The sequence below is a fragment of the Tachysurus fulvidraco genome, chromosome 12 (assembly GCF_022655615.1).
Source record: "Tachysurus fulvidraco isolate hzauxx_2018 chromosome 12, HZAU_PFXX_2.0, whole genome shotgun sequence".
In the NCBI taxonomy this organism is placed as follows: domain Eukaryota; kingdom Metazoa; phylum Chordata; class Actinopteri; order Siluriformes; family Bagridae; genus Tachysurus; species Tachysurus fulvidraco.
The window spans coordinates 8,517,632-8,541,761 of NC_062529.1; the positions used below are offsets into that span (position 1 = coordinate 8,517,632).

The 24,130-nt window shown below is 35.3% G+C and overlaps 1 protein-coding gene across 1 annotated transcript; it reads left to right on the forward strand.

The window, feature by feature from the left end:
• The first annotated feature begins 1,316 nt into the window (after positions 1-1,316).
• Positions 1,317-24,130, forward strand: apoba (apolipoprotein Ba). The gene is made up of 29 exons (XM_027172305.2): positions 1,317-1,447; positions 2,076-2,129; positions 2,571-2,683; positions 3,504-3,649; positions 3,775-3,922; positions 4,079-4,231; positions 4,333-4,457; positions 5,488-5,576; positions 6,298-6,745; positions 6,847-6,949; positions 7,093-7,236; positions 7,388-7,593; positions 7,872-8,076; positions 8,167-8,331; positions 8,418-8,633; positions 8,741-8,908; positions 9,210-9,415; positions 10,161-10,340; positions 12,011-12,141; positions 12,353-12,557; positions 12,805-12,977; positions 13,070-13,245; positions 13,508-13,629; positions 13,805-14,178; positions 14,287-21,801; positions 21,901-22,003; positions 22,235-22,264; positions 22,353-22,536; positions 22,738-24,130. The coding sequence occupies exons 1-29, from the start codon at positions 1,393-1,395 to the stop codon at positions 23,956-23,958; spliced, it is 13,158 nt and encodes a 4,385-aa protein (XP_027028106.2). The 5' UTR covers positions 1,317-1,392; the 3' UTR covers positions 23,959-24,130.

Consider the following 24,130-nt stretch of genomic DNA (forward strand, 5'->3'; position numbering starts at 1 on the left):
TGTCTGCAGGTCTGTTTTCATGACCTTAGAGTGTCCCCAGATTTGTCTTGTATCATCAGGGTGCGGCAGATATTCTTTTTGTGTTCTTTGGTTGTCCCCAGGTCTGTTTTAGTGTCCTAAGGGTGTCCCCATGTCTGTTTTTGTGTCATGGTGTTCCAAGTTATGTTTTTGTGTCCAAAACACAAACGTTTGTGTCAGGCATCTTATTCAGGTCAGCAGCTTTGCATTTTTTTATACAGCAGAGCTCTCAGATATTGTCCCACCAACCTTTGTTCCAGGGATCTAGCCCCACTTATAAACTCTGCTGACGCTTTGACAAGGGACTGATGAAAGTGCACCAGGATCTCACTCTCTGTGTTGCAGTCAGTAGTCTTCTCATCAGAAAGTGAATGGTACAGTATATGAGCTGGGCCTCTGCTGACAGTAGGGGAGCACTAATGTTAGCCCACTAGCTCCTGCACCAGCTCTAATGGGTCTACAATGGATATGCAGACTTGCAATTGAGAGGAGTGTAGATTTTAAATTTAATGTTGCTTGATCACACTTTAAAGCACTGTGATGAGTTCTACCAAAGAAAATCGGATTACAGTAAAATTGTTAGATATTGTATTGAACATATTGAATACACAACTATAATATATTGCCTAAAATAGAAAATATTTCTATGATTCACTTATAATCAAGGAAGTTAAACAGAATGCGAATATAAGCTCTTGTAATTTGAATCTCTGTGATTGCTCTCTGTAGAAGAGATAACTGTAAGTACAGTATATTGATATTTCAGCACGTCAATTCTGTATTCCAGCATTCAAAAGCACATGTTACCATGTTTTATCACTTTTTACAACTGACCAAAGTTTAGATTTAGTCAGAGGTAATCCGAGCAAAGTTCAGGACATTGTACAAATATGTTCCATATGGTGTTTTACATGAGGCATGAGTTTAGTTTGTACCAAAGGTGAAACTATGAGTCTTACAATGAAGAAACCAGAAACTACCAGCTGAGCTAATTAAATATATAGTATATTACCTGTTATTGTCCATGTATATATGTATATAACTATATATGTCCTTTTATAATGATAGATTTTTAACATTCATATAGACTTTTTCTTAGATTCAAATGTATATACATCTCTTCTTTTAAGACTATAAATTGTAACTATAAATTATAATTTTTATCAATATTATAAATTTTCATTCTCAAAACATGGGACGATAGAAGACTTTGGTTCTATATAGAAACCAGCGTAATGTTTGTAATCTGATTGGAGGGGAGGGTGAAGGGTAGGAGAGGCATATAAAAACTCACTGATTGTCCGGGAGTCAGACACAGTTAGGTGAGAGTTGGACAAGAAAAAAAGAACAACGACAAGCTTTTTGGTGTCCATCATGGGACACACTAAGCTCTGTGTGTTTCTTCTTCTCAGCACTTATGTCTTGGCTGGTAAGATTCACCTTAATTTTGTGAATTAAATTTAGCCTAATATAATATTTTCCTTTGATGAAGGTTATGTAATGTTAAGAAGATATTTATTATCTTGTTAATTCATATGTAACTACATGTATTATTGGGCAATTATTGGACAATCTCGTGTGTGTGGGTTAGTGTTTTAAAAGAGATTGGAAATTAATGTAGCTTGTTGAAGTGATATTGAGATTTAAAACAACACATGCCCACAATTTCACACTGTATTGATTTTAAATTTACATTTTTTTTTATCATTTTATTGATCATTGCACTTCATTTGTTAAATATTATAAATGTATTTTTTCCCCATGTATGCTAAATTAAGAGTTCCATTCATTGAAAGATTGCATTTCTCAAATTTGAATAACTACACACTATTTCAGAAGTAAAATGTTTGTGATTTCCTTACTCACATCCCAGCTCTGAATTTGCTCTTACTTTGTTAAGAGTTTAGAGCAGTGTTATGCTTTTAGATAATCAAGTCAGTGAACAATTTTAAACATAGTCTAACTGGATAACAGCATGAAGATTTAAATTCACCGTATAAACTATTTTTGAATGTGTTGTTCTGATTTACACAAATATATTTATATTCCTCGTCCAGAGTCAAGCTCTCAAGTGATTGATGAAACAGCAAGAGAAGAATTAATATGCCCATGTAAGTCATCCACTAAATCATGTTAATGTGTGCACAAACACTGTCCTAGATTTCAGTCAAAGTTTGGCATTTCAGTTTGGATTGATTTGTTAAGCAGAAAAGATATCAACTCTAAACCTTTGTACTCTGATGTTTATGAGTATAGTGTATTGATGAACATGTTGACTCACTGAAGTGCCACTCTGTCAGGAAAGTTCAAAGTTCTTGAGTCAAAATGCTGATATGGTACTGTCAATGAGATACTTCCAAACAACCTGAAACACCTCATATGAAATGTCTAAAATAAATAAAATGACTGAGGAAATTTTAGTATGAAACTTGATCTTCGTAAATAAAACTTAATTTGTGCTTTCGCATCAACTTGATCAACAATTACTAATAATAATAATGTGCATACAATTTACATGACTATATTTTTTTGCCATTATCTTTCATGTCTAGTGGCAACACGATTTAGGAACTTCAAAAAATATGTTTACCAGTACACAGCTGAGAGCACAAATGGAGTGCCTGGAACAACTGACACCAAGAATGGGCCTAGAATATCTTGTAAGGTATGGAAATGATATAATATACTGTATGGAAATCATACTTGTACAAACATTTTGAAAAGAAAAAAGATACAAAGAGCAAGATACTTTATACAAACTAAACTTTTGAATTTAGAAACAAGCATAGAGTATTGAAGTATTGGTCACAATCAAAGATGTTTAGATAGCTGTACTTGTGTAATTATCTTAATGTCATTTAGCATGAGGACTTTAGCTTTAGTGAAAAAATATGTTCTTACAATAAAAAAAAAAGATGTTTCTCTGGCTTCTGTACTTCTGTACTAGATGTTTCTAAAATTCAAGTGCCATTACTTTTGATATCTCTCTGTAGATGATGCAGCAAGATGTTCTGAACTGGCATGTTTATATATGACCTATTTTAGAAATTATTTTATTATATTAGTAGAATAACTAAAACTGAAATGATAGATTTACAGTAACTAAACTTTTGATTTTAGAAACAAACATGGCCTTGTTGTCATGGCATTGGTATTGTCTGTATCTTTTCTAAATTTGGATATAATAATAATAATAATAATAATAATAATAATAATAATAATAATAATAATAATAATAATAATAATAATAATAATAATAATAATAATAATAATAATAAAGAAAACCATCTAACTCTGATTTATTGAACCTTACTGGGTTCTTTTCGGTGAACCATTCAGTTTGGGTACCATGTATGAAGCATGTGACAGAAGCATTTTAGGTTCTATAAAGTATCATTCCTTTTAAGAGTAAGATATATTGTTTATAATATATTCAATGTCATTGGAAGTGACAATTCTACATTTTTTTACGTTTGCTCATTTAGGTAGAACTTGAAGTTCCACAGACATGTAAATTTGTTCTGCGAACTACTGAGTGTGCGCTGAGTGAAGTGACTGACATCGATGCTCAGGGCCAGCCAGTCTACACATCAGCTCCAGGAACCGAGACCTTCAGGGCAGCCATGGAGAGGTGAATGCAATCAGTCAAATGTTTCAAATAACACTGACAAAAAATTACTAGATAGAGTGAAGAAGAATGTATTCTTACTAATGTGGACTGATTACTAATTAGAGTTGAATTTCTGGAGTATATAGGAGCACCTTGAGTTTTGAGGTGGAGCAGGTGGTCAAAGTTTCCATCTATCCGGAAAAGGACGAATCTGAGAATATAGTGAACATAAAGCAAGGAATCATCTCTGCTCTCTTAGTTCCTGTCATTGAGCAGGAGCACAACCGAATAATGGTAAGATTATATTAGAGTTTATCACAATATTTGGAGCTCTGCATTCATTTATTGTGTTTATCTGAGGTTTCAGCGATGTCTACATATCAGTCTTGTCAGTGTGGTCATTAGTGTGCCATTATGTCATGAATGTCTCTCTCTTTCTTTGTTTTAAAGGCTACCATACATGGTATGTGCCCTACTGACCTCACTGTAAACACAAGGAGTGATATAGACACTGATGTCACTGTGGTCAGGGATTTGTCAGCATGCAGTCACTTCTATCCTCAAAACCTCCCCACCAGTCCTCTGTCTCTTCTATTTGACCTGGTAAGGTAGAAGTTTAAAACTTAATATCCTTTCTAATCAGAGTTCTATCTTGTTATAATATCCAGTATATGTTGCTCAACAACTTTTTTTTTTTTTTACAGAATGGACTTCTGACAAAGTTCATCACTAGCACCCAGACCTGCAACTATCAGTTTGACAACAGGAAAAAGCACATGACCGAAGCCCAATGCTCAGAGAAACACCTCTTCATTCCATTCTCGCATGAGTGAGTAATATGTACCAGTATATTCTCAATTTCTCAGTTCTGGCAGTATAATAACAAATAGGTTTTTACAAGATATTTCAGTAGATAAGAGCATTAAAGCAATAGATATTAAAAAATGTAGTTCAGATTAATATAGTGATTTACCTATGAGAAGAATAAATATATAATAGTACCTGAATATATTATTAATGAATCAAGGCTCATTGTAATCATTAAGTTTATTTGAGTTCACAGAATATTTATAAATCAAGTATTGAAATAAGACTGTAGTCTTTCTCATATTGTTGATTTGCTATTTTGTGTTCTCTAGGTTATTAGCCTGTATTTTTGTTTCATTTGTCCTTTTCTCTAACTAAAACATGCACCTGCTACGGTTCCACCTAAGTTTAAGTACATAGAAGTAATAAATACAATGCAGTAGTTTGAACATTTTCCAAAATACGTCCGTGATTTAGAAAATATTGGACTAAATACAGGTCTAAATTCTGCTTTCAACTTGTTTAACTAAAATAGACTTAATTGTGATTTTATGTCTTGAACCTACACAAATATACCACAAGATTGAACTAGTGGGGAAAAAAGAACAACTCTACAGCCTATATAATGTTTTTCCTCCCATTCTATTATTATGTGCTATATTAGTTTTAGAATGTAACACTAAAATACTGTATGTGGGACTTAAAAATTAAACTTCAGAATTAAAGTCAGCGTAAGCCTGAGACATGTCTCTGTTTTGGTCAAACTCAGTGTGCTCTATGTGCAACTTCTTAAAGTTAGTTAAAGTTTTAAAAATAGTAAAGGTTAAAGTTTAAAGTAAAGTTACCTTTACTGTACTTTAAATAATTATTGAATATGTGCCTTTTTAATTACTCTGCACTTTCTTGTATTGCAGTAATTATTTCTTCTTGTATTTACACTGTATTTCATTGCTATCACATATTAAACTTTATTCAATCACTGAATAAGAAAACCATCATATTGAATAAGATGTTCATATTTAACCCCAGGCTAATTCTAACTGTTTCTTTAGGGATAAGTATGGTATTTCCTCTGAGGTGAAACAGAGGCTGGTTCTGCAAGAGTCAGTGAAGCTTAACAACAGATATTTCAACACAGCTGGTATGTAACTTCAAAGTCAAAAAGTTGTAGTATATCACGTTTAAAGGAAAAAACACCTTAGTTTAAGAACAAAACTTGTTTTTTCTACTGTAGGGGCATTTTGTCTCCTGATTGCAAATGAATTCAAACTTTCCACCCAAATGCCCTAGATCATAGTTTCTTAGACGTTTTATGCATATTTTTGGTATTTCTTTGCATTCCATTGTTAAATTTCAGAGTTGCCATATTTATTTACACCCCAACTAAACAAACAACTCTATCTGATTATCAAACATTTCTACCAGGATGGTGTGACGTCCCAAAATGACACACTTAATGACCTAAGTGACCTTCAGTCAGCAGATCTGAATCAAATTCAACACCAGTGTGATATTTTTTATTGACATGCTAGACATCACTCTCCAAACACATTATACTGTACATTTTTGAGGGAATATGTTTTGGTGGAATGGTGCTCTATCCCCAAGTACAGTTCTATATACTGGTGATCCTATGGTGTCCATATTAGTAATTTATCATGTGTATGTATATCTATACTATATTTTTTAAAGCATAAATCTAGAAGATTAATAAGAGTTTGTCCTTCTGGTGAAATGTTATCTGAGAATGTATCAAGTAGAACCTTTTTAGGAAACTAATAAGAGACCCTAGCTACTGAAAGAATCCATATATTCTAGAATGGTTGTTATCAGTTTTCCTATCTTTTCTTTTTTTTAACTAGGCACATCGAAGAAAGCACTATTCCAAGAAGTAGTAGAGAACACATCTTTTATCCAGACCAAAGAGGACCTTGTTACCTTGATGAAGTCCCTCAATGACCTGCCTCATTCTGAAAGAAAACAGGAAAGAGCACGTCTATTCCATAAACTTGTTTCACAGATCCGTGGAATGAAGAATGAGACCTTGTCTTTGGCCTTGGAGGAGATGGTTGAGATTTCCAAATGGCTCACTTGGCAGGCTCTGCTCCAGTGTGGAACCAATGAATGCACCAGTGCCATTTTGCAGGTCCTAAGACGTAACAATGAACCAGGTTGGGAAGTAGATGCCATAACGTATGCTTTGAGTCTTTTACCACAAGTCAGTCCACAGCACCTTAGAGACATGCTTAGCATGGCCCAGCACCACCAGAGCAAGCCCATTATGTATGCCCTTGCTAACACAGTGAAAAAGTAAGTTTTATTTTATTTAATGTAGAGACCTGTAATCTAAAGTCCTATGTAAATTTCTTAACAAATATGTTTTAAATGTGTTTTTTTCTTTGTACTTTTAGGTTCTCTAAAAACCAGGCTGAAGTGAAAGAGGTAGCAGAGTTTATGGAGTTCATGCTGGGTGACTGCTCAGGAGATGAGGACAAAATATTTCTTACATTGAGGGTACATGAAATGTTTTGTCTTGTCTTTATATTAATATCTTATCAATAAGATTCATATTTTATATATCTAAATGCCATTTTTGAAAAGTTTGAAATATATAAAATCCCTGAAAATTACTAAGTATAAACTGGATTGTTTTGCAGGTCATTGGTGTCATGGGAAAATACATGGAGAACTTTCCATCTCTAAAATCCGGTCTCTTAAATTGTATGCGTCAACAAGATGCTTCTTTGTCAGTACAGAAATCAGCCATCCATGCTTTTAGACTGATGGAGCTTGACCCTGATGTAAGTCAAATATAGAAACCACAATACAAGTGTCAAATTTTTTTAACAACTGTTTCATGAACTTTTACATTATTTTTCCTATAATAATTCTGTTCTATTATGCTTTCAATGTCTTTGTTTTATTGTTTATTTTTTGCATTGGCACTTCCAGGTGACTAACACCCTGTTACAGCAGTACCAGGACACTGAAGCTCCTTCCCAGAAACGTATAGCTGCATATTTAATGTTAATGAGGAACACTGATGTTGTAGAGAAGGTGTTGAAGACACTGAAAGATGAGAAGGATCTGCAGGTCAAGAGCTTTGTTGTGTCTCATATCACCAACCTTTTGGACACAGAAGATCCAAATCTCCAGACGTATGATTGACAAGCTGATACATCTTATCATAATATATAATGTTATGTTTTCACAGTCAGGAATTGCAACTACAATTATAATAAGATAGTTTCTACTATATTTTGATATTCCAGGTGTTGGTACAGAATAAGTTGTTGCTAAAAAAAAATCTTTTAAGGTTAAATATTGAAATTCTAATGTTTGTATATTTTATATTTGTGATTATGCTAAATAAGAGTCAACTTTGACAAAATACACCAGTCCATACTCACACTGTATTCTCTTTTTTTTAATACAGAGCAAAGGATTCCATTGAAAAAGCTTTGGAGAACGATAAGGACTTATCTCCTATGGATTTCACAAAGTTTTCCCAGAATTACAAGATGAATGTTCCATGGACTGGATCTGTAGAGAGTAATGTCATCTTTAACTCTGCTAGTTATATGCCCAGAGAAGTCACATTGGCAACCACCCTTGATATGTTTAACTTGGAGTTAATGGAGGTATTGTATTATACAGTAGATTTCAAATAATACTGAATAAGCTTAATGTCCTTAATTAAACACCTTCCTCTTTTGTTTTGTTTGTACCAGATTGGTCTGGAGGGTGAAGGTTTAGAGCCAACCATTGAGGCCCTGTTTGGTAAAAATGGATTCTTTCCTGATACCATCTCCAAGGCTATATACGGGACAAATGACCAGGTTCCACCTCTGGAAAAATGGATTGGGCCATTAAAAGGCAACAGGATGAAGAGAGAGGTATATTGGGAATAAGTAACGTTGTTTAGCGGACTTTTTTGTATGAAGATTTTTATATTCGATTTTACACACCATTGTCTCCACAGGTCTCCAAGAACATTTTGGGACAAATTCAGGACAACTTTAAAAATTTCAAAGAAAGCCTCAAATCTCTTGAAAACAACAAAGATGCACCTAAAGTCATGGCCTACCTCCAGTTAATGGGAACAGAATTGGGATACATAAAAACAAGCGAACTCAGTGGAATTCTTGAAAATATGATGAAATACACAAATGTTTTCTTCAATGATATTTTATCACAAGTATGTACAGTTAGACAACTGAAAATATCATACTGTGCCAGTTGATGCACTAATTATTTGTAAAATATTCTCTAAAAACTAACCTTAAACATCTATAATCCCTACAGCTTCTGCAAAAACTGTTATCTGCAACAGATAATGAGGTTTTTGCCCACTACATGTTCCTGGATGAATCATTTACCCTACCCACGGGTTCTGGATTCCCTCTGAAGTTCTCTTTGGCTGGAATTTTTGCCCCTGGTGCAAATGGAGGATTGAAGTTTAAACGTGGCATGGTAACCTTTTGAACAGTGTCAATAAACAGCTGAACTTAATTTAAAGACTTAATTGCTCTATACTTAGTAGTTGGCAGTTAAATAGTTAATGTAACGTACATCTGCTGTGGCAACCCCGAACAGAGAACAGCCAAAAAAACCAAAAAAACTACAGTACTTTGATTAACCGTAGTGTGTGTAGAATGATAACACTACACAAAGGCAAATGACATTAGCTGGTATTTGGGAAAATATGTACACAAAAATTGTGCACAAAATGGAGCAGACATTTAATTGAAACATTTTTTATCTTTACTGACAGCAACAGCTTATGTTCAAACCATCTATGGGAGTGGAGTTTGTTACCCAGATGGGCGTCTATTTGCCAGAATTTGTAGATGCTGGTATTAGAATACACACAAATATATACCATGAGAGTGGCCTGGACTCTAAAATTACCCTGGGTGCCAAACAAGTCAAGCTTTCCATCCCTGTGGCAAAGGAGAATACCCAACTGCTAAGCATAAGGTAGGATAAAAATATGAAATATTTACAACAGTGGAAATTGCTCTTTCAACAACATGCTTTCTTTGGAGAATTCATGATGCAATATGAAGAAGGCACATACATATGAACTCAGTGGTGCAGATTTATTACTCAGAATTGTTGTTCCATAATACTACTGATAGTTAGCACATTAAAATAACCCAGAAGGTTTTCCTACTAAAGGGGGAACACCTTTAGGAAGTTAAAAACCCTTAAACTATATTCAAGATTACTAACAACTTAATGATGACCACAATGCAAAGTGTGTGGAAAAACAGCCAGGCTTCTTATAGTACACTCCAGAATTATTGGCACCCCTGAGTAAGAAAGGTAATGATAATATGTCTTTGGCATTGTAATACTTTTTTTTGTGTGAAAGATTAAGATAATTGACCACAATTTTGCTAAAATTATAATGGTTAGCTTTTGAAAATGATTTAGTGTTATATTGAATGTAGAGGAAAGAATAACAGGGATTACAGATATAATTTTTGAACCATTTCTAAAACAGTCATATGGAGGGATAATGTGTCCCTTTCAAAGATTCAGGATTACTACTAGGTTAGGAAATCTAGATCCTTGTTCTAACTGTGATGTACAGTTATGACATATGATTAGCATAAATTGTGAATAATAGAATAAAAAAACATCAAATGACTTTCATTATTTTTCACCTTTACATTTTATGTTGAATTTATGATGTTTATATTTTGCCTTTGATAAACAGCAATGAGCTATTTTCAATCACTTCCACTACGGCCAAGAAACTGTCTCCTAACATAGAAGACAAAACTGCCTCCACACAATGCAGGCCCATCTTTCCTGGAATGAAATACTGTACCATACATAACTACTACAATACCAAATCTGTCCATTTTCCCTTCTACCCCCTAACTGGAGAAAATAGGTAAGTAGGCTGTCAGCATTCAGTTTGTGTTGTGTCTTCACAGTGTCTCATATCTGAAATATACACGCACATTGCAATTATAATTTCACATCATGTACAATACTGACAAAATTATTGGGAGTACTATTTATGTATTATTTTTATTAAGACACTTACTTTTCCATTCTTTGCAATAATGTTCATAAAACCTCTGGTGTTGTCTAGAATAGCTCAGCATATGATTTCTCCAGATAGTTTTAATCAATCGTTAATCTTTCTCAAATAAATAAACATTACCTCTTAGCATTATTAATAAATCTCAAGTATAGTAAATTAGCTGCATATGGTGCAAAGAAAAATAATACAGACTTCATATCAATTACAAGTAAAAGTTTGCTGATAATGTTAAAATCTGGCTCTCAGGGTGGCTCTCACTAAAAACTGCAAGATTTATCAGTAATACTCAGGTCAAGTCAAGAAGCTTTTATTGTCATTTCAACCATATATACTGTAGCTGATGCAGTACATAGTGAAATAAGACAACGTTTCCTTAGATCCATGGTGATACATACTGTAGAACAAAGTAAGAGCTACATAGAACAACACAGAGCTAAGGACTTAATAAGTTAGTCCTAACCATATGAAGTGCATCTAGTGCAAACATTACAAGACAAAAGACAGTGCAAACAGACAATACAAAACACTACAAGACAATACACAAAAGACAGTAACAAAAGACAATACACAAACGTAGCACTGACTTGCACTGAGTACATACTGTATATTCTACAGTACATGTGCAAAAATACTGGAATGGACACTTTATCATTTTTTACTATATAATAACAGCAGTTAGGTGAGGTATTGGAATGAATTGTGCAAAACAGCATTTGAAGACGACATGCGCAAAGAGCAAAAACAGTGTGCAAAACAGCATGTAAACAGTTTGATATAGGTGGTACTGTAGACAGATGTATATTGGAAGAATGTGCATTTGGTGCAGATCAGTGCATCCATACAGTTAGTGTGCATGTGTGTGTTGTGCTCAGTATAGTTCAGTTCAGTTGTTGAGGAGTCTGATGACTTGTGGAAAGAAACGGTTACACAGGGGTCATCCACAATGTTGTTGGCTTTGCGGATGCAGCTTGTGGTGTAAATGTCCGTGATAGAGGGAAGAGTGACTCCAACGTTCTTCTCAGCTGCCCTCACTATCCGCTGCAGGGTCTTCCGAGATGGTGCAATTCCCAAAAGAGTATCATTCCATATTACTGTCAAAAATATTGAATAAATTATGACTATTTATTTACTGCTTGCATTCTGAACATCTGATCATGTCTATATATAAAGGTTTGTGTGTAATGTAAAAGCTGCAGCATATTCACTGTCTCTGATAAACATCATAGTTAATACTGTAAGAGAATAAAACAATGAGGGCTTCCAAGATCTTAATGAAAAGTAGTTTATTCCGGCATATCAGTGACAAAATACATGAAGTACTCTGGGTTTATCGTAGTCAAAATTAATTTAAAGAGTTTTACTTGAAATGCAAATTGAGTGCAAGAATTGACAAAAGGACAGAAGAAAATATAACAAAATATACTTGGGCAAATTTTAACTTCACCAAGTATCAGTGATGTGGGATATACTCTTGCCTTCTAATAAGTTTCTCTGAATTAATCCTTTCCTCTTAGGTTCGCGGTGGAGCTTCAGCCCACTGGGGATGTATCAGAATACACTGCAACTGTCTCTTATGAAGTCTTGAAGGAGGGCAAGGAAGGTCACCATAAAGTTGACTCACTCGTTATTTCCCTTAAGGCAGAAGGTAAGTCATCAAGACATTTTGTTAGTTTTTGGAAGTATTCACTGTTCATAGCATCTAATAACATCTGGCTACAATCATCAGCTACTAATTAAACACTTCATGATTTGGGTTGGATGTGTTTACAAAAAAAACCCTGAAATATTATGGGAGTGATTAAAATTCTACATTGTTTGTTTACTAAAATAACACCTACGTTCAATTTATCTTTAAGGCACCACACCTACAGTGGCTACTGCCACTTTCAAATATAACCATAACAAGAAAATCTTCACCAGTGAGCTTCAAATACCAGACTTTGATGTTGATGCTGGTATTAAGCTGGCAGTCACGGATAACACTGGAAAAAAGATGAATGGTATTACAATCGAAGTAAGGAACAGAAATAATCTCCTGCTGTCCTTGGTTGGACGTACCAGGTACAGTGTTGGCTACTATCATTCCAAAGTGCAATAATACATTTAAATTATACTTTAGTGGCATGTATTATGTATCTTAAAATGAATTTTGCTGCTGTAGGTTTTGAGAATAAGATGATTAGCTGATTTTTCAATTAAATGTGACCATTTGACCCTAATTATTTCACTAACAGTTTTACTTAATAGAATTGTTGCTTTGAGTCAAAGTCACACAATCAACAATGTGAATTTGTGTGTCTATGAGCAGACTGGAAGCTATGAAAGATGCTATGGTAGAACTAGAGATGGCTGTTCCTGATCTACAGTTGGATGCTTCAGCAAGTGCCAGTCTAAAAAAAGTGAATGGTCTTGTTTTACAAATTGAAACAGCTTTTAAGGTCTCAGAAGCTTCATCGCAGCAGAAAGCCATTCTTAGATACGGTATTAGTATCCCATTTGGTTTTTCTATTTGTAACATGAGAATTGTAGGACATATTTTTGATGCATTGTGCATGATGCACTGTGTTTTGCAGATGAGAACAAAATTGAGCTGGAGATTAAGTCAGATGTCAATTCTGATGTCACAAATCTCATCCCAGTCATTGAAAACTACCAAAACCAGTTACAGATTCTAATAGATGACATGCTTGATCAAAAGGTGGCCAAAACTGATATGAAACTTCGGCATATTGTTTCAAAAGTAATAGAAGTAAGTGTTTTAAATCTTTAATCAAAACTATATTTATAACTTGTTTTAAGATATGGTGATGTGATTAGATTTTAGAAATTAGGAGCTCAGACATTTTATAACCAAGGCAACAAATAGTTTTGACAGTTCATCTTGATTATTAGAAAAATATATTATTGATATATTACTGTTATGTAATTAAATGTATTTGGAGATTTTAAAATTTTCCCTTTTTTCCTTTTTAATATTTCTTTTTATAATTAGTATTTTTCTGTATCCTCAGGCAGGTAACATTTGGCTTGACAAATTTGGAGGAGACATTCCATATGTGAGCAATCTAAGAAGCAAGAGATATATCCCAGAACTCACTTTGGCCTCTATACCAGAAAATTTATATTTCAATTTGTGAGTCATTTATCATTTTATTATGTCACAAAATTCAAACAGATCCCAAATACTGGTATCTCTTGGATTATATACTAATTGAATATAACATGAACTCTTTTCAGGTTTTTAACTTATTATGCTTTCTACTTTTTAACTTTAAGGTATTTCTGTTTTGTTGTTTTGTTTCTTTTAGTGATGCACTTTTACGGTATCAGTTTAACAAGGACAAAATATTTATCTCAGTGCCTCTTCCTCTTGGTGGAAGAACCTCTGCAGAGTTTAACATCCCCTCTGTGTTAACACTCCCTGCTATTGATGTGCCATTCCTTGGGATAGCTGTACCTGAAAATAATTACAGACTCCCCTCTTTCACAATCCCTCTGAGTGTGGACTTCTCGTTGCCATTCATTGGCATGGGAGAGGTTTCTGCTAAAATAAACAGCAACTTCTATGACTGGGAAGGCTCACTCCAAGGTGGAAATTACACTGATGATGTTCCCAGCTACATTGCTAAATACAAGGTTATGGCCACCAGTCCTGTGACACCTCTTTCATATAAAGTTGAAGGTAGAATTATTGTATAATAATCTTACATAATAATGCATCCATTTGCTGTATATGTCTTAAAACATAATAAGAATTTCAATTAAAATGTTCTTTGTTTTCTTCATAAAGGTACAGCTCTGGTTTCTGGCACTTATGATGACAACTTTAAGTTCCTTGTGAATGGCTCAATAAACCACAGTTTCCTTGATGCCAGCTTTAGTGTACTTGAAAGCATGAATGCTCTTAGCAAAGCCAGGGCAAACTACAAGCTTCATGCAACAAGCCCATTTGGATTAGAAACCTTGCTGTATTATTCTTCTCAGTCATCTAACACAAACCATGAGTGTAGTGGAGATGGAGTCTTGAAAATGGGACCCCTGTATGTCAACACGACATATACCCAATCCTACACCATAGATCTTATCAAAGAAGAAGGAATAGGAGAGTCTGTCTTGAGATTCAAATCCTCAGTCATCCAGGGTCAAACCGTGACCAAGGGAGAATATCGCAATAATGAGTTAACCATTGTGTTCACAACAAGCGCACAAGAAAACATGTTGAAGCATATAGCTGAAGTGAAGTACAAAGATGGCCAATTGTCATTGAAGTCACATGGTAGTGTTTCAGCATTGGACAAAACACTTCGCATTCAGACTGACCTAGATATGACCAACGAAGGAGCCCGGTTTGAATGTGAGACCAATGCTTATGATGGAGAAAATCGAGCATACTCCATGCTCATGGGATCTCTCAATGACAGAGGTCTTGAAGTGAACTTGGATGGGTCCCTAAACTTTGAAAATACCCATGGAACCCACAAAGGTACACTAACAGCTGGAGTGAATGGCTTTTCCACAAGTTGTACAACAACCCTACAGTGTAGGTCAATGACATTTGAGAATGTCTTAAATGCTGGAATTGATGGAGCCAATGGTGCTTCCATTTCACTTTTGACTAAAGCATTAGGTCTGGACAATACAGTCGAGTTTAGTACAACCGGCAAGATCTCTAAAACTGAAGTAAACTTTAACAGCATTTTTAAAGGCAATGCATTTGACGGTGATGCAAGAAACACAATGAATATGGCTCTGAATAATCAGGGCCTGACTGTCTCCAACACTATGGCAGGCACCTTACAGAAAATGAAGACGGAAAGCACTCATACCCTGTCTGTAACTCTGTGGACCCTGGCATTCCGCTCCAAAACAGACAGTTTCATCTGTGATGGTGCATCATACAACCATGATATCCAGGTTAACATGAGGCCCTTTACTACATCTCTGCTCTCAAACAGTAAAGTTGAGATATATGACATCACCTTTCACAATGATGGCTTGCTAAAGTTGGAGCCATTTAAGTTAGAGGCAACTGGAAGTCTTACTGGCAAATATCAAGAGAATACTATTAAGACCACTTGTGGAATCAATTATTCAGACTTGAGTGGTTCAATAAAATGTGACTCAACTGGAGAAATTCTGGAATCCAAAATTAGACAGAACGTTGAACTGGAATTTGCTGGATTGTCCTCTGTGTTTAAAAGTGAGACCCACTTAAATTCCAAGACTTTGAGACTTGAGAATGTCATCCGTACAATGGCACTGCCATTTAGCTTGACTGTTGATGGTATTTTGAATATGGATGGTTCAGTGAATTGGTATGGTAAGCACAATGGACAAGTCTATAGTAAGTTCCTCTTAAAAGCAGAACCTTTTGCCATTGCTAAGTCCCATGACTGGAGAGCCTCATCCACACATGTTTTACCAAATGGGAATTCAGCAGAAACTCATATTGAAAACAAATTTGATGGCTTGTTGATACCCAATGAGCAGTCTATTTTGTGGAAATTCAAGTCTAAGTTGAATAATCATGCATACAATCAAGACGTCAGCATTTACAACAAAGAAGCAGATATGGGAGTTCAGCTCTCTAGTGTGCTTCACACAAACCTTTTGTCTGGAGAATTAAGTGAGAATTCATTGGACACCCAGGAATTCAGCATCTCTGGTTTCCTTAAATATGACAAAAACAGTGACTGTCACATAATTGATTTACCCTTTATTGAGAGCCTTCCTGTCGCCTTTGAGGGAATGAAAACCAATATAGTGAATATTCTTGAAACCCTTCAACAGTACCTCAATGGTTTGGATATCAATGATTTGGTCAGACAGTTTAGAGAGAACTTGGAAAAAATTCCACAAAATGTCCATTACTTCATGGAGGAACTTGATCTAGAGAACAGATTAAATATGGCCAAGGATAAGGTCATTTCTTTAGCACATGACTATGCTGTTACCTTGGATGAGTTAGAAGCATCAATGGAGAAGCTTAAGGTTGCTTCAGAAAAAGCCATAATTAATTTTGCTATCAAAATAAGAGACATAAGGACTCAAATAAAAGAGATTATTGAAAATAGATCATGGACAAAAATTCTGGAAACAATTGGCAAGGAACTCAAAACCTGGGATGAAAGACACGCCGTTTCTAGTACATTTCTTATTTTGATTAATTCCTTAGAAGATGTAATTAGTCAGATTGATCTGCAAAAGGTGCAGGACAGCAGCATGATTTGGTTAAGAAACCTGGATGCTAAATATGATATTAGAGCAAAGGTTCAAACAAAATTGATTGAGCTGAAGCATGCAATAGAGGCTTTTGACATAATGAACTTTGTTCAGGATGTGATAAACTATATAAGCTTATCTGATCTGGAGGAGTATGTGAGTCAGCTGTCTGATCATATCCCAACTGAAGACATTGAGAAAGTGGTCGATAACATAAAGGACATCATTGTCAACTGGATTGAGGAATATGAACTCATCGAAAAAATCAATTATGTTTACTCAAAAATAAGTGTGCTGTTCCAGAGATATGAAATTGAAAAGAGGATGGAAATCTTTATAGAACAAGCAACCATACTTATTCAGCAGTACAAAATCCACTGGACCATTGAGGCAATGGTAAAGACTTTAAAGTCCATTCCATTTGAATACTTTTCAGATAAGATCATGGAACTCCTTAATGCTATTGTGAGTGAACTGAAATTAGTTGACATTAAGCGAAATATTAATGAATTAAATAATTACATCCAAATAATTATTAGGAATCTCAAGACTTTTAATTACAATGAATTTGTCAATGAAGCCAACGAGAATATCGGCAAAGTCATAAATTATATCAACGAACAAATAATGCTCTATGAAATTCCACAGAAAATAGAGGCATCCAGGGACTTTCTAAGAGAGATGCATGCCTCTACTGTCATGTATTTAGAGCAACTAAAAAACACTAAGATAGCAGAGCTTTATAGGGTGATTAAGGGTATTATAGACAGAGCAGCTTACAAAGATATTAAGCTGAAGATCCAGGAGACAATTGAAGATATGAGACACAGAATCCATGACATGGACATAAAACATGAAATCAGTGTTTACTTGGAAAGAGCAAGTGAATCCTACAACAACATGCTTGTCTACATCTCATCACAATTGCACAACTTGATTGAGATTATACGAAAGGTATCTGGTGAGCAAGAAGTTCTGACTCAGATTCAACAAGCTGTGGAAGAAGCTCTCAGTTTTCTCAAAATGGCAAAAATTGAAATACCTGATTTTACAGTTCCATTGACTACATTTCAAGTTCCTGCTTTTGTCATACATCTCAACAGGCTTCAAGATATTAACATTCCATCTGAGATAACTATACCTGAATTTATGGTGATGGATTATTTGTATGTTTCAACCATCTCCATTAATTTTGAGGAAATTAAACAGATGATAATTGAATACATTGACCAAATCAGAGAGTTTGAAATTCCAGAGCTGGATCCTGAGGCCACGTTTGGTGACTTAAAGGCACTTTATTGGTATTACCTGCCTGATTTTACTTTCCCAGAGATCCGACTTGTAGAGTTGAAGTTCCCTGAAGTACACATAGGAAAATTAAATCTGGAAAATTTTGAGATCACCATGTTACCTATTCCTGAAGTCAAGCTGCCTCTTATCTCACTTGAACCTTGTTTACCTGCTTTTGGAAAGCTGTATGGAGAATTCCAATTCAAATCTCCACACTATACAGTAATGACAGAGGCGGCAATTCAAAATACAACAACTACAAGCTTAGAGCCACAGTTCAAAGCTACTCTGACTTCAAAGGTAGATTCAACTCTGAATATTCTTGGTTACACTTTTGGTGCAATGCTTCAAATTGAAGCCCCTAACATGAATAAACTGGTGATTAGTGAGACCATAACAGCCAGACACTTGGCTTTTACTATCAGTCATGAAGGTTCACTTGTTTTCACCAGCCCTTCAGCTGAGGCAACAGCAAAGACAGATGCTAAGGTTACAACCCAAATATACCAAGCTGACTTAACAAACAACGTAGGAGTCTCTCTAAAGAATGGAATATCTGTGAATATGAACACAATCTACAACCATCATCTAAGCATCCCATCTATGAAAATCTCAAGTCAGGCCACAATTATCAAAAACACTAAGGCTCAATTTGAATCTGGAACTATCTCTGTGACTTGCAGAAATGTGGGAAATGGAAAGTGGTCAATCAACGACTACGCTGATGAAGGCATCCACAAGAATAATCTGGATTTTAGAGTCAATGTAGGTACTGCAACGCTAACATTTGATGGTGAGACTAACAGCAAAATGCTGAAAGCAAAGCAATCAGTCAACGCTGAATCTGTCATCCTGAGTCATATTACCATTGATGTAAATGCTGAGACAGAGACTCCCTTCATGAAGACAAGTGTGATGAAACTGACAGGGAAAGTACAAATGGATGGTCTCAAAATCGAACTTACCACTTCACACAATGCAGAACTAACTGGAAAAGTAAGTGGAACCATATCAAATTCTTGCGAATTTCTTGCCCAACCATTTGAGATCAATCTTGATTGCAAAAATAAAGGAAACTCTAAAATAGTCTTGCCCCTTAAACTAAATGGAAAGCTTGATCTCCAGGAAGATTATAAGATTATTTTGAATTCTGAAAAACAGCATGTAAGTTGGGTGGGTCTAACTCGATTTAACCAGTACAAATATAACCACAAATTAATTTTAGAAAATGGTGATAATGATGCAGGACTCTACATATCAATGGATGGTGAAGCTAATCTTGACTTTTTGACTGTCCCACTAACTATTCCAGAGATGACATTGCCATACCTTGACATTAAAACACCTGTAATCAAAGATTTTTCTTTGTGGCAGGATTTTGGCTTGAAAGATCTACTAACCATACCTCATCAATCATTTAATATTGATTTTAAGCTCCAGTATCAAAAAAATATGGACAAGCACACATTTAACATTGATCTTAAACCCATCTATGAATTTATTAAAGAAAATGCTCAAATTTTAGACGTGCACTTTGAACTCGGACGGGACAAAATCTTTAAAGCCTTAACAGATTCTTATAACCAAGCCAGGATCCAGTTTGAAAAATTTAATATTGACACATCTGAACAGCCCCCAAGGTATTTCACTATCCCTGGATACACTGTACCTCTGGTAAATATTGAAGTATCAGCGTTTAGAGCTGAGCTACCGGCAGTCAGTTATTTAATCCCCAAAGAGCTTAGCACACCCAGTTTCAAAGTTCCTATGATGGGTTTTTCAGTGCCCTCCTACACTCTTGTACTTCCATCACTAGAATTGCCAGTCTTGCATGTGCCTGAGACCATCAGAGAGCTGAGGCTACCGACATTCACATTACCAGATATTCAAAACAACATTATGATACCTGCTCTAGGAAATTTGACCTATGATTTCACATTCAAGTCACCAGTGATTACCGTGAATTCTAATGGTGGCCTCTACAACCATTCTGACATTGTGATCAAATTGGGAGCATCTTCCACCTCTGTGTTTGAGTTCCTGAAAGGCAAACTTGATGGCACAACCAGCATCACTAGGAAGAGGTGTCTGAAAGTTGCTACAACTTTGTCACTGGAGCACAAAAATGCAGCATATAGTCATGACAGCAGTGTCAGTCTCACGAAGAGGAGTATAGAGTCTTCCCTAGCCAATGTTCTCAAAATCAACTTGCCTGTTTTTACAATGGAATTAAATCAGCAACTTCGTGGAAATACTAAGACCAAGCCTAATCTTGCCTCAAACATGAAAGTTGAATATACTTACCTTCTCCCAGCATTGAAAACTGAAGGGACGGGTGACATGCAACATGATCTTTTGCTTGATGCACTCTCATCCTATTTCTCTGTGGAGAGTTCTTTGAGGGGAAAGACAGATGGAAAAATAACGGAAAATGGACATTTTTCAGAATCTTTTCACAATGATGCAATAATATACATCAATTCCAATGGTCTACGTTTAACTTCAAAAACAGCTTTAAATTTTGACACTGATTACAAGAAGGCTAAAATCTGGAATGTGGACATGACTGAGAACCTTGAACTTGAAGCTTCTCTTAAACGCATTTATGCCACAGTGAATTATACAAATAATAATGAGGTGAACGTCGCTTCTTTTTCAACCAATGGGAAGCACTCTGCAAAGGGAACTTTCGAGTTTGTTCCATTGACAACCCTGTCTGCTAGCCTAAATGTTGATATATCACAGCCATCAACTCTTGGTCCTGCAAATTTAATGGAGGATTTGAATTTAGCTATCAACTCAGATAAACAGAAATTCATTTGGAGCGGCAAGGAACAGCTAAAATCAATGAAACATTCCAGTGATTTTCTCCTGTCCAACGATGAATCTGAGATACACATGGAGATTGCAGAATCTGTTGAAGGTCATCTTGCATTTTTGAAGTCTATCAAACTGCCTATCTATCAAAAATCTCTATGGGATGTGATGAAGTTTGATGAGACCACCAGCCCTGAACAATTGCAATTCCTTAATGTTTCTACTCATGTTGTATATACCAAGAGTCTGGATGGAATATTGTTTTCATTGCCTGCAAAAGTATTTGAAAATGGGATCATTTTTAATATTCCAAAAACCACACTAATTCTACCTAATTGGATGAAGCAAATTTCAAACATGATAAGAGAAATAGATCAGCGAATTGAAAATATTGACATGATTGATTCTGTTTCTATCCCACCTGTAATCACTGTTCCAACTTTCAATGTACCTCTTACAACACTTCAAGTGCCATCATTTACCCTAGATCTAGACAACCTGAAAATTCCAGATTCGATAAGCATGGATACTTTTGATATAACTTTGCCAGGACTGCCAAAGGTCAAAGTTCCAAGCTTTAAAATTGACACAAAATACTTAAGGGATAAAATGGCTTTCCTGCGTATAAAGCTACCTGAATATGAAGTCACAATCTCATCATTTACCCTGCCTAAATCTTTCACAATTGGAGAATACACAATTAGTCTGGATGACCCAATTAAAGCAATATGTAATTTTGAGATGCCAGCTATAACAATCCCAGAACAGAGGATTGAGATCCCAGAGATATCTCTTCACTTACCTGTTGGTGTATTTATTCCATCATTTGGTGCCCTCTCCACTTCCGTAAAAGTTTCCTCTCCAATTTACAACAATACGTGGACTGAAAAACTAGAGAACAAGGAACCAGGCTTTCTTTACACATTGAAGTCCTCATGCACATCCACCATGACCTTCTTAGGATATGACCTGGAAGGTAAGCAACATGTTTTGTTTTATGCAGTGACCAAGCCAATTTCCAAAAAAGAAATTGTGCCAGTTATATTAAATACTATTCTCCATATTCTTTATTCAGCTAGTGTTTTATCGGATGATGGTCTTAATCTGGAGGGAAAATGTACCTTCTCCCACAATGATTTAAAGGTGAACTTGAAGCATGATCTCCATCATAATCTGAGGTAATAATGTGTGTATAAGAATTATTTGAAGCATTTCATTTCTTTCAAGACCACTTAATAACTTGGAAAGATTTAAAATTGAAATTGTTTAAACTTTTGAAAACTGTATATAAACATTATAAAGTGATTACTACTTGCTATGAATTTGGGCTTCAACATTGGTGAAAACTAAGTGAGTCATTTACTAATACTATTTTATTTCAAATTTTTATGCTTATTTTTTCCATACAGAATTAAACGTGAAGAGCCTTCTGCCTCAAGGTAATTCTGCATATTTATTATATCCCATTTTTGAAAACATTGTTAGAATCAGTATCAAAATAGGCCTAATGCTAACTGTATTTCACAGGCCCCCAAAACACACGTTGGACATCGATGTAACAAGCCAAACCTTTGCCAATGTGAAATTCCGCTATGCCTCCTACAATAACGGTATCACATCTTCAGTATCCCATCCAGCTGGCTTTGTTGGATTTCAGTTACAAAGGAGGACACCAGCTCAGTTCTATGCAAAACTCTTCACCAGATCCTTGGTAAGAAAGATTCATTTGTGTATTGTTATTTTTAGGATTGGTCTACTGGTTTGATTTAATGTATTAGATGCCAATGACACTGATCACATCAATGTTTGAAGTAGCAGAATTTTTACAATATAAAAACCTTAAGCCTAAAAATCAGGGTAACTTAGTGTTAAGATTGTTGTAATAAAAATAACTTCTTTCTTTTTCTTGCAGTCATCTTCTGACAAGGATACTGACCTGCTGAGTTTCAAGGTTACTCTTAAGAACTCTGAAAGGCTAAACATTCAATCCAGCTGGCAACTTAATGGGTTCTTTGACATGGTAAATGATATTAAAGCCAAGCTGCCTGATATGACAGCAGCTCTTTATGATTTTGTCAACAAATATCACAAAGCTCATTTTGGTATTGACCTTAATCGTGCTATCTCAAGGGTTAAGAATGCCATAGCTAACAATATTGACAGAGTTTACATTACAATCCCCAAAACATTTGATGTGATTCAGAACTCAGTTGAGTACCTGAGCGAGCAGAGTCAAATGATGTTGACGAGAACAATGAAGATCATGCCTGATATCTCCTTCCAGGATCTTATCTCCCAGGCTTCTAACAATGTCAAAAAACTACTTCAGCATTATGAGTCCAATGTCAGGGTCCTCTTGGATGCCGCAATGAAATTCCTCAGTAAGACCAAGTTTCACTTGCCAGGTTTGGAAGAGAAGTTCACTGGTCAAGAGTTGTACTACAAAATGAGACGGTCTGTTTCACAGGCAGTAAGGAGAGCTGCAAGTAGGTTTACCACCCTTATGGAGACTATAGCTGAAACCATTGAAAGATTTGTTAATTTAATTGACTTCAGTCTTCCATATACAAATGTAGTTGTTAATGGTAAAGACATTTTAGAAAACCTAAAGTCTGCTGCAAAGTCTGCACAGGATCAGATTTTTAAAGCAATGAAAAAGTGGGAGAGTCTGAAGCTAGAAAACCTGCTGCAGAACATAAGTGACGTTATAAAACTTTGCATCCAGAAAACAGGTGATTTTATTACCTCTTTAAAAGCAGAGAAACTAGATGAGTTTTCTAATAAGGTCAAAGGGATTTACACTGAGGCTAGCAATACACCAGCAATGCAGGAACTTGCGAGGCAGATTCATGGAGCAAAAACAAACGCAGCTGAGTACAAAGACAAAGCACAGTTGAAGTTCCAGGAAGTCTACAGTAAGATTTCTATGGAGAACTTTAACTCAGAGATTAGCGAATCAATTTCAGTGTTAGAGCAACACCTTAAAGCTAACATTGAAAATATTATTGAATATTCAAAGAATGCGTCACAATACACACAGCCATACATAAAGATAACCAGCAAAAAAGCAGATGTGGATATTCCTCTGCCTTTCTACTGGAATTCTTTCAGTGAATTGCCAAGCATGACTTAAATGTTCAGTTTTGGGATTCTTTTTCATTTCTTTTTTTTTTTTGTAAAGTTAAAAGTGTTTAAAAAAATCCTCCATATGTGTTATGGTTATAGAAAATTATGTTTGCATGTTTGTGTATAATTTATGTTGTATTCCCTTTAGACAAAGTATGATTAAAGTCTTCTTTGCATAA

Coding starts and splice junctions, on each gene's coding strand:
- apoba (XM_027172305.2), top strand. CDS start 1,393: ATGGGACACACTAAGCTCTGTGTGTTTCTTCTTCTCAGCACTTATGTC. Junction 7,237..7,387: donor TGATGGAGCTTGACCCTGAT/GTAAGTCAAATA, acceptor TGGCACTTCCAG/GTGACTAACACCCTGTTACA. Junction 10,341..12,010: donor CCCCTAACTGGAGAAAATAG/GTAAGTAGGCTG, acceptor CTTTCCTCTTAG/GTTCGCGGTGGAGCTTCAGC.